At 49.2% G+C, this 11,048-nt stretch overlaps 1 protein-coding gene across 1 annotated transcript in view; it reads right to left on the bottom strand.

Moving 5' to 3' along the window:
• Nucleotides 1-357: 357 nt before the first annotated feature.
• The window catches only part of NGF (nerve growth factor), a 52,432-nt gene continuing 41,741 nt past the window's right edge, over nucleotides 358-11,048 (bottom strand). The window contains exons 2-3 of the mRNA XM_004771096.3: nucleotides 7,918-8,042; nucleotides 358-1,254 (exon numbers count right to left, since the gene is read on the bottom strand). Of these exons, the coding sequence (XP_004771153.1) occupies nucleotides 517-1,242 (726 nt within the window). The 5' untranslated portion in view covers nucleotides 1,243-1,254; nucleotides 7,918-8,042 and the 3' untranslated portion in view covers nucleotides 358-516. The remainder of the gene's footprint in view (nucleotides 1,255-7,917; nucleotides 8,043-11,048) is intronic.

Raw genomic sequence — 11,048 nt, 5'->3', positions numbered from 1 at the left:
TCCTACTGTAAGGCGAGTCCCTCTAGGACTCTGAAGCAGTGGACCTGCTTCTGCTGAGGCTCCCCAAACCTCCCCGAGGCTCATGCACTGGGGCAGTGGGCCAGGTAATCCAAGGATTAGGTAGCTTTGGCTCTGGAATGCTGAGCAGAGTTGCAATCCAGCAGACGTCCCTTTCTAATTATGTCCAGCTTAGGGGAATCTGTGAACCCAGTCAGCTTTGCCCTGAAGTTTGCAGAGCTGGCTGGGGTGGGGGGAGGATGACAGCCAGCGGTGCCACGGGTAAATTCACCCCACAATGTCCCCAGACTTGCAGAGGGTCACACTTGGGGACAATGACTGGAGTGCCGGCACATGGGATGCTTCCAAAAATTTAATAAATAATGATTTTTTAAAACTGTATAAACTATAAATTACCATGCAGTCCTTATAATTTAAAATAATTTACAGGCTGAGGTAGGGAGGGGCCCAGGAGGGTGTGGAGGGGGAGCTCGGGGAGGGTGGGGGCCGTCCTGCAGGTCAGGCTCTTCTCCCAGTCTTCCTGCTGAGAACGCACACGCAGGCCGTGTCGATCCGGATAAACCGCCAGGCAGCCTGCTTGCCGTCCATGGTCAGCGCCTTGACGAAGGTGTGGGTCGTGGTACAATACGAGTTCCAGTGCTTGGAGTCGATGCCCCTGCACCCGCTGTCCACGGGCGTGGGGTCCCGGCACTTGGTCTCAAAAAAGTACTGTTTGAACACACTGTTATTAATGTTCACCTCCCCCAAGACCATCACCTCCTTGCCCTTGATGTCCGTGGCGGTGGTCTTGTCGCCCACCCACACGCTGACGCTGTCGCACACCGAGAACTCGCCCCGGTGGAAGACCGGGTGGGACGACGACCGCTTGCTCCTGCGAGTCCTGTTGGCCAAGGCGGCTCCGCCCGCCTCCAAGTCCAGATCCTGAGTATCTGCGGCCACAGGTGGGGGGTGCGTGCTGAACAGCACGCGGGGTGAGCGCAGTCGCCGCTTTTTAAAGAGTTTGGGGTCCACAGTGATGTTGCGGGTCTGCCCGGCCACCCTGGCTGCTATTGCCCCTGCCGGGGTGCTGCGGGCTCGGCGGAGGGCTGTGTCAAGGGAATGCTGAAGCTTAGTCCAGTGGGCCTGGGGGATGGCGTGTCCTGCTGGGACATGGCTCTCGGGGTGGGCTTCTGCCTGGGTGCCGATCAAAAGAGCTGTGATCAGAGTGTAGAACAACATGGACATTACGCTGTGCACCTGGAAGGAGACAGAAACGGGGATTAGTCCACGGGGCACGGAGTTCTGTACAAAGGCAGTTTCTGGGTCTTGACCTCCCGAGAGGATCCCAAAGAGCTGTCTCACCTGGGAGTCCAAGGACAAGGTGACTCTGGAATTTACCGTTCAAACCGAGAGACTTTGAGGGTGAGAGGGGCTGCTGGCCACAATGACAGAGGACGACAGGTATAAATAGGGCTGGCTCAGGTGACCTGGAGATACGGTCATGCCATCAAGGGGCTGGGCTTTTTCAGGAAGGGATAGAGCCCCCAAATTCCAGCCTGAGGCACCGTGTGAACTTGGCAGCACCATGTACAGGGTCCTCTGAGTGCTGTGTCTGCCAGCTGCAGGTGTCCGTGTGTGTCTGACTCCTGTCCTTAGCACTGTGTTGAGCCCAATGCCTTGACTCTCCTGGGAAGGCAGTGGGAAGGGTTTCCCAGGACTTGTCTTGAAGCCCCAGCCCTGAATCCACCCTCTTCACACAGCAGCACTGGTCAGCTCTGAGATCTGGTGATGGGGAACCCTTGTTGCAAATCCATGAAACATCATGTCTAGCAAAAAAGTACAGAGCTCTGGGACCAGCATTGCCTGCCTAGTCAGCCACCAGCCAGGACGTAGAAATACCGACGCTGATATAGCTCCTTGTCGTGCGACATTTTAAAACTTTTCAACTGCATTCATTTCTAATTTCTCATTAGTCTTGGCTTAGGATTTATCATCTTTCTTTCATATACAAGGAAAGTGATCCACAGAAAATTAACCAACAGTCCTAAAGTCATCAGCACTACGAGGAACAGAATCCAAAGCTGACCCCTTCTGAAATCAGTCCACCCTTCCTTCCGCCCTACTTTGTCTGTCATCCTTTTTCTTTGGAAAATATTTTATTTATTCAGTTGAGGGAGAGAGAGAGAGAGAGAGAGAGAGAGAGAGAGAGAAAGAGTGAGCACACGAGTAGGGGGAGGGACAGAGAGCCTGACTTGGGACTCGATCTCATGACTTGAGGATCATGACCTGAGCAGAGGGCTGACGCCCAACTGACTGAGCCAGGTGCCTTTGTCTTTCATTCCTAAACATGCCTTTTCCTTTTATTATTTACTCCAATGTGAGTATATAGCAAATGGCAGAAATCCATCTGTCCCCAAGAGGCAGCGCGAGCAAGCCCAGACAGGGTTCCAACACTGTACCAGAGTTGCCCACCTGTGACCACCCCCCAGGGCAGCTGACTGTGGAGGTCCCAGTCACACCTGTGGATGGATATCAAATGTCACCTCCTCTGTGAAGCGTCTCTAAATCTTGGTAGGCTTAGTGGCATCCCCTAGAGAAGGGGCCCAGACTTCCTATTCCAACCCTTCCCCTTTCCCATCCCCACCCCCACAAGCCCTTCTGCATTGGATTTGGAGTTAGAAAACCTTGTTCAGATTTCCATCTTGGCTACTTCCAAGCAGAGGGAAGTCACTTAATCTTTCTGAGCCTTAGTTTCCTCATTGGGAAAAAGCAGGCAATAACAACTATTTCACAGGGATGCTGCTGGGATTGAAAGGTGCGCACACATCTCCTTACTTCTGAGTCATTCCAGTGTCCTGTGGCCAAGGACTTCATCTTCTTCAGTCGTACCGCTGCTTGTTTGCTCTCTGAGCTTACTCCTGTAAGATTTCAGCCTGTCTCCCGCTGGCTGCAAGGTCCCGGAGCGCAGAGTCGTGTCTCATCCACCTGCCCTAGCCACTCCTTCCTCGGTGAGCCCCTCTCCTGTCTTCCATGGCGGCTTGCCCATAACCCTATCACCTTTCCCAGTGCCATGGATAATCACGTACATTGTCTGTCTCCCGAGAGCACTTTAGAAGCTGTGCCATTTAGAGTTAAATATTTCTGGAGCCATGCGCAGTGCTGGCACATAGCAGGTTCTCAAATAATGTAAGGCAAACGAATGAAGGAGTGAACAGGGAAGGCCCAAGAAGCTCACTGCCTGCCTTCTTCTCACTGTGGTAGGTGCCTTCTCTTGGATTTTGTGGCTGTGGCTGCAGGGTGCCTTTCTAATCTGTTTCAAAGCGATGCATTCTTCTCTTCAATACTGTGTTTCCCCCTTCCATCCCCACTGGAAATAGGCAGCTCTTTGGTGAAATACCAAGAATAAAACCACCACATTCTTTTCTCTTGGGTTACTTTGAAAAAACACTGGTGTTTACTCCAGTCCTCCAGCCGGCTATGCACATCTGGGCTTCTGCCCACTGCTGGTTCTGCTGGCTAATGGTGTGGCACATCAACTGTCCAGCCGACTGCCACAGAACTGAGCATTCAGTTGGCTGGCAGCTAAGTCAAGCCCCTTGGTTTGCTCCTTTTCTTTCTTCTCAATACATGGTATCTCTCATCAGATAGAAGAAGGGAGAAGAAATGAAACCGAAAATTCATCCATTTATATCCAAATTAGTAACGCTTAGAATTTGGATGGGGAAATGGAAAAAGAAAACCACAAAACTTTAGGGTTTTGATGGTAATAAGGGACGTACTGCTCCCTATTTCCCATGACCAAGGGTTCCCACCTCCTCCTCCGGTCTCCCCCTTGGTAAGCCCATCCTCTTCTAAGGAGGCGGCTGAGACTTCTGTGGGATTGATGCCTGGACTGGGATCTCTAGCCCCACTGCTCTTTCAAAAGCCGGTTCTGAACCTCCAGGGACTCTCCCTGGATACTGACATTTGAAACGCAAGGCATCCCAAGCAAAAATCTTCACACTGCTACTCCGCTTCAGGATGATCAGTCCCGCCTTCCCTCTCAACAGCAGCAGCCCTGTTTTGGACCACTTGATGGTTTATGGTGTCGTTCCCCAGCAGCTATCTCTTGTGACCATCTCCCCACACTCCCCTCCTAAACGTGTTTCTTCAACATTTCCCTTTATGCTGGCCCTGGAACCACCATCCCTTTGTCCACCAGCTCCAAACCTCAGCTCAATGCTGGCCTCTACTCCTTCCTCCTGGCCCTCCCCCCAGCCCTTTGCATTCCATTCCAGTAGCACCTCTTGAAACTGTAGTTTCCATTCTCACCTCCTGTTCCTGGTTCAGGTCACAGAGCCACCTCCCCACTGATATCCTGGGCCCTCATCTCTCTTCTTTCAGTGCCTATTGTCCCTAGCCACCCCATTTAACCTCTTGAAGCCCCGCTCTGATCACCTGGCCCTGTCCAGAGGGTCCAGTGGTGAGCAGCTGTCCTCTCGGTTCAGCATCTTCTTGGCCAGGAATGCCCCCCACCCCCGCCCTCCCTGTGCCTTTTCTGCTCCCCTCCTCTGTTGGTTGGAGTCATTCACATCACCTTTTAGCACCCAACTCACACATCACCTCCACTGGGGGGGCCTTTTTCTATTTCCACAGAGACCAACTCTCTCCCTTCTCCACTTCTGCAGAGCATTTCCTTAGTCCTGCCTGAGGACCCTTGTGTTCTCATCTCCTCCCACCCCCAGGCAAACTCCCTGGAGCCAGAAAAGCACCCTGCCCCTCTTCGTTGTGTCCAGGTGACCTAGTGTTCACAGGTGACTCCGGCTCTAAGAGTCAGGGAGGGGTGGACGCGCCCCTGCTTCTGTGCTCCTTCACTTCTCCACGCGACCGCGGACTCTTGAGGAATCTTCCAGCTCGGACATGCTTCGAGTTTCAGCAGCCATACAGGTTACTGCTCTGCCCAGCACTGCAGGTGCTACTGAATTCTTAACGTCGACGGTGACTTCCAGTTCACTGTCACAATAACACATGGTAATGGACGGCATTTCATCACGGGGGAGGGTTGCATCAGGCACAGACTGCTTCGTTAAAATTTTTGAAAATGTTGGAAATGTTCTCTCATTCAAGTTTTTAATCGACTCACCCCTAATAGCATACCCCATAATCTTTTTTAAAACTTTAGTTTTTATATTTAAAATATACTTCTTGGCGTGTTTTTGTTTTTTCAAGTGAGAATATTGCCATATCTGACATTTTCTCATAAGACAGGGACAGTATCAAATATTTTTACTTATTCATTTTCATTAAGCTTTTTATTTTAGTTCCAGTAAAGTTAATAGTGTTATAGGAATTTCAGGTGTATAACACAGTGATTCGACAACTCTAACCATTACTGAGGGCTCATCATGGTAAGTGTCCTATTTAATCCCCTTCGACTATTTCTTTTTAAATTAAGTAAGTGTTTCTTTTTAAAAATCATCAGCGGAGAACTAAAGAAAAGAAAAAAAAAACGAGTGTGATTTCTAGTCCAGTGATAACGATGAACAAAGCGCAGTTTACAAAAGAACATTCTCTCCTTGGCTGACATAAAGCCATGGAGTGACTTTTCTTTCTTTCTTTTTAAGAACCACCCTCGAGGGGCACCTGGGTGGCTCAGTGGGTTAAGCCTCTGCCTTTGGCTCAGGTCATGGTCTCAGGGTTCTGGGATTGAGTCCCGCATCGGGCTCTCTGCTCAGCAGGGAGCCTGCTTCCTCCTCTCTCTCTCTGCCTCTCTGCCTACTTGTAATCTCTGTCTGTCAAATAAATAAATAAAATCTTAAAAAAAAAAAAAAAAGAACAACCCTCGAAGCCTTTCTCCTGGTGACACGACAGGTGGTCCTCATTGAGGCTTCTCAAAGCAGAGCCCTATCAGCTGAATGATCAGCTGGGGATGATGCCATTAGGGGCTCACATGGGGGAATGTGTTTTGTGCCAGGACTGAATGTTCTGTATTTGTCCTGCTCCTAGCCTGAATGGAGGACATAGGATTAAGACAGTGTGTATGTGTATGTGTGTTGGGGGGGTGCCTTTTATTCAGGGCTCCCCGACGTTTGTGCCCTCTCGGACCAGGGGTACATTCTGGGGGTTTCCCTGGTTCCTATGCTCCAGTGATGACAGAAATTTCCTGCACCTGGTGAGTGATCTGCATACTGACTCAGGCTGCACGTGGGGAGGTGAAGAAGCTGCTGGATGCAGCTGAGCAGGTGGCCCACATCCTTGACAGCACCTGGGGACCGAACCCGTTGTGGTTCACTGTCCAGGGAGTATGAAGATTCCTGCCTCAGAGGGGTGGTGCGTAGAGCTAGTAGTGATTCTGGGCCAGAGACTGAGTCAGTGAACCGAGATCATTAGTGCTAGTGAGGCCAAGTGCCTGTGGCTGAGGAAAGCCAGCCTCCCCTTCCATCCTACTTGCCATGTTATGAGAGTGGGTCAAGGGTCCTTTTCCACGTACACTTGGCCTTGCTCTCATGTAAACATGCTGCGGTCTTCAGTGTAAAGATGGGGACACCCCCAGTTGTCAGCGCCTGCGTGGAATGTGAGAGGCCTTCTGCCGCTCCTCAGCTCCCCAGGGAGGTCTCCCTGAGGCCTCAGCAGAGAATAGCATTGCCAGGACAGAACCCAGTGAGCGCCTCTGCTGGCCTCTCCCTGGGGAGGAAGCTTGGACCGGAAGGGACATCAGAGATGATCAAGTCCAGAGGTTCAGGGTGTCAGAATTACCTGGAAGATCTGCCAAACTGCAGATTGCTGGACCCCACTCCCAGAGTTTCTGAACAAGTAGGCCTAGGGTGGGGCCCAAGACTCGACGCTTCTCACAGGCTCCCAGGTGATACTGACGCCGCTGGGCCGAGGACTATGTTTTGAGAATCAGCGATCTGGTCCAATCCTTGAATTTGACAGAGGGGACACATGGGTGTTGGGGAGTCTGAGTGACCTAGGGGTTCTGCAGCTAGTGAGTGGCGGGCTCCAAGTATGGGAGCTTCCCATTGCTCAGCCTCAGCACCTTCCTGAGGAGAGAGCCCTGAGGCCACACATGCACTGAAACCCATGGCTACACTGAGTTGTTCACCAACATCAAAATGAGAATTCCATTCAACAGGCTGTAAGTTTTACCTTCCTTGTGCCACAAATCCGTACACTGGGGAACACCTGAATATTAGATTATTTTCCTGTTTGGTTGATCAGGTTTCTAGGCATCAGGTTGATTTTGTCCAAAAGCACTCAGAGTGCCCATGATAGAAATATGCAGCCAGAAGGCACTAGTGAGTACAGGCACCTGCGGCTTTCCTGGGACCAGGATCTACTGGCCTGAAGTCTTAGGCACACATTTAAAATGAATGAGGGGAGATCATAATTATCATCATTATCCTTTATTGGGCATAAGTACCTCATTAACCTTTGCAACAAACCTGGGAGGAGGCCTTATCATGATGCCTGTTGTACAGAGGAGGAAACAGACAGGTGTAAGAGTAAGTACCCAGAAGCAGGCATACACCCAGCCACAGTGGAACTCAGCACTGGCCTCTGCCCCCTGATCTGGAGCTTCCCTCACCTTCTACTCCATGGCCAAGGACGTGAAAGTGATCAAGGATACTTCATCTCACAAGGCTGCCTACTCAGACAGACCAGGCGCTGTGTGGAGGGTCTGACTGCTGCTCTCTGTCTGTTGGAAGTCCCGGGTTCTGTTACTACAGAGGTGGACAGCTCAGACTCTTAACCTGTCCCTGAAGGTATGGGACCAGCTGAGAACATGAAGGCCACATGTGCTGGATCACTAGGCCCATCCCAGAGCCCAGCTGATTAACAGATGTGACTCCCCTTCTTCAGCCTGGAGCTCATATCCAGCTGCCTCAGATGCTCCAGAGCCAGCAGCCTCAGTGAGGCAGGCACCCCTCAAGTGCTTACCTCGGTGGGGCCAGGACAGAAAGCTGCTGCCTTGGAAAAGCCGTTATTAGGCCCGGACGCTGAGCTGAGCTTGGGTCCAGCATGCCATCCAAGCCCCCTGGACTGCACGACCACGGGCCAGGACTCTGTGGGATGAGAGAGCTGGCATTAGATGGGTGCTTTACCATATTCCCTAGCAGGTGGATAGCTGTACCCTAGGTAGAAGGGTATAATAGTGTACACGTCCTAGGCAGGGGCATGCCAATAGGACAAATCCCATTCCCTGAGTTTTGGGTCTTTACTGGCATCAGCACCTGGGAAGGACCTAGAGTCTAGCTACCAAAATTGCCAGGGGCTGACCTTGCACACGCGGTGATCCCTGCCTCCCATTCTTGTGCCAGAGTGCTTGGTTTCTGCCTGGATGCAGCCCATGGGTCCCAGTGAGGAGCTTCCTGTCCCGCCCCAGTGCCCTGCTCCAGCAGACCCTGACTCAGCACCAAACCAGAAATTATTCTGTACATTACACACATGCACATGTAGTAGACCCAACTTGGGATGGCCCAACTTAAGATAAATTATATGGAAGAAAAAGTCCTGACAATCGAGACCAAGTTGGTACTCTGATAAAAATCCAAATCAGTAATGGTGGCGAATAGTATGACCTGACCACTGGATAGAGAACAGAAAACTCTTACGGAATTGGGTTGTGCCTCTCAGAGAATCATGCCAAAAGTCAAATTTTATCAATCAGAAAATATATAGGTGATACAATGAGAAAAAAAATACTATTCGAGTTTAGATTGTAGTTCCTAGAAGCAATGGAAGTTTTCTGTTCCCCTCTCACTTCTATAAACCTTGTATATATGTTAAGTGTTTCCTTCATTCATTCAGCAATATTTCCTGAGCACCTGCTATTTGTTAAGCACTGATCTGGGTGCTGGAGACCCAGCAGTGAATAAGATAGACAGGATCTCCTCTCTTATGGAGCTTATAGTCTTACATAAATAAAAAACATATCTTCTGATTCTTTACATGTCATGAAGGAAATACACAAGGTATGGTGAACAGATTGCGGGGTGTAGAGAGGAGATCCTGTAGACAGATTGCTCAGTGAAGAGTTCTTGGAGGAAGTGGTCTTCAGGATGAGATCTAAAGAATGAAAAGGAAGGAGGGAGAGAGCTTTCCAGGCAGAAGGAACAGCAAGTGCAAAGGCCCTGAGGTAGAAACAAGTCAAAATTGCTGAACATGTGCAGAAATGAATGGGGAGGTAAAAGGAACTAGGTCTGCAAAGACATAGCTGGAACGATGGTTTTATCCTAAGGGGAAGGGAGTGGAGGGCTTTAAGCTGGAGAATGACAACATTTTTAGTGAATAAGTGAATGAATTATTATGTCTATTGTAGCACTTGTGAAGGATTGAGTCCCCACCCCCCAAAAAAGTTTTAGAATGACATCTGTATCTTTCCTGTTTATAATGTCTCTCTAATTCCAAAAACCCCTTTCCATATCATGTTTTTTCCAGTATGGACCCCCACCACTTTTCTCCCTTCAACTCCCTCTCATCTTGTACTACAGAAGCAAATGTCAATGAAGCCACCAAGTTCCTAATCACATATAGGAGGTAGAGGACAGGCAGGTAGAAAGAGCATCTGGAGTGGTTTTTCTGCTGTTGGAAATCATGATATTAAGGACTGGGATATTTCCGTTCCTCTTCCTTACCCACTCTACTCAAAATATTCTGTTTGCCTCAGAAGCACCAGAAAAACCTTCTCATAGTCAATTGGTATTCAAGTCTAGAGATGGGAATTTACCTACACACCCTTTAGAAATGTTAGACTCCGTGGCAAAGTACACCGTCATGCTTTCTTGGGGTTGGGTTTAGCAACTGGAGGAGGATGGCATGTCGCTGGGGGTAATAGGTGGGCTCCTGGGAAATCCAGTGCACAAATTCTTCATCCAGGTATTTGGCCAAGACTGACTGACCATTTGACTGGAACCCACAGTTAAGCATCTCCCAGCTTCCTCTTCCAGAAGACAAGGAACTACTATGATGATAGCTAAATTCTCCTGCCCTGATCATCTGTGATTCTATGATGTCAATTCATCTTTTCTGGCCTGTATCCCTACTGGATTCTTAAGTAATGCTTTCTCCCACCCAAACACTCGAATTTTTTTTTAATTAATTTTGTTTTTGTTTTTGTTTTGTTTTATTAACACATAATGTATTATTAGTCCCAGGGGTACAGGTCTGTGAATCGCCAGGTTTACACACTTCATAGCACTCACCATAGCACATACCCTCCCCAATGTCCATAACCCAACCACCCTCTCCCTACCCCCCCCCCGCAACCCTAAGTTTGTTTTGTGAGATTAAGAGTTTCTTATTTTTTTTTTTCATTAATTAAACTGTAAAACTTGCAGGCCCTATGCCAGCCACTATGTTAGGTGCTAAGGACACAAAGAAGAATATAACATAATATTTAACTTCCAAGAGCAAATAACCTAGAGGTGAGGAAAGACAAACACATGAACACACCTTCAAAGAACAGTGTGATAAGTATGATGTATATGTGACATGATATGGAAACCTAATCGAAGGAGGAACTAGTTTCATCTGGCCAGATGAACCAGAGACATAGGTTCATGGTGGGTGTAACATCTGGGCAGGGTTCTTAAGGATGAATAGAAGTTCATCAGGGAAGAAAGGGAAAAAAAAAGGCATCACAGATCTCCCAGAGTTCAAGAACTGGCTAGAGGTTCAACACGGCTTGGGGAAAGGAACAGTGATGGGTCTTGTACCCATACTACTTATAGTAGCAGGTGCCTATGAGCTTGGAGAGCTCACTGCAGTGGTCTGCCCATGGACTATTACTTCCTGTGTGACATAAAAGGCGACCACTTTCCCCTCTATGGATTAGCCAGGCAAGTAAGAGTGACTTTCTCTGGAAATATTCTGGATATTCCATTACAAGCCACGATGGCCTCCAGTGTAGATGATAAGGAGGAGAGAGAAGGTTGATCTCAATTAAAAAATCCCACAACATCCAGGCAGCTCTGTCTTCCCAGGGGTTTGCTATAGACCCATCACAAAAAGATCCCTTGCCCTATTGATGCCATCTAGGTCAAGCCACCTTGGTGCACCAGGGTCACCAA

This window comes from Mustela putorius, unplaced genomic scaffold (genome assembly GCF_011764305.1).
Source record: "Mustela putorius furo isolate JIRA1106 unplaced genomic scaffold, ASM1176430v1.1 tig00000585_pilon_pilon_pilon, whole genome shotgun sequence".
NCBI lineage: Eukaryota > Metazoa > Chordata > Mammalia > Carnivora > Mustelidae > Mustela > Mustela putorius.
Note: the sequence above shows the minus strand (reverse complement) of the source record. Positions and strands in the feature narration are given on the sequence as shown.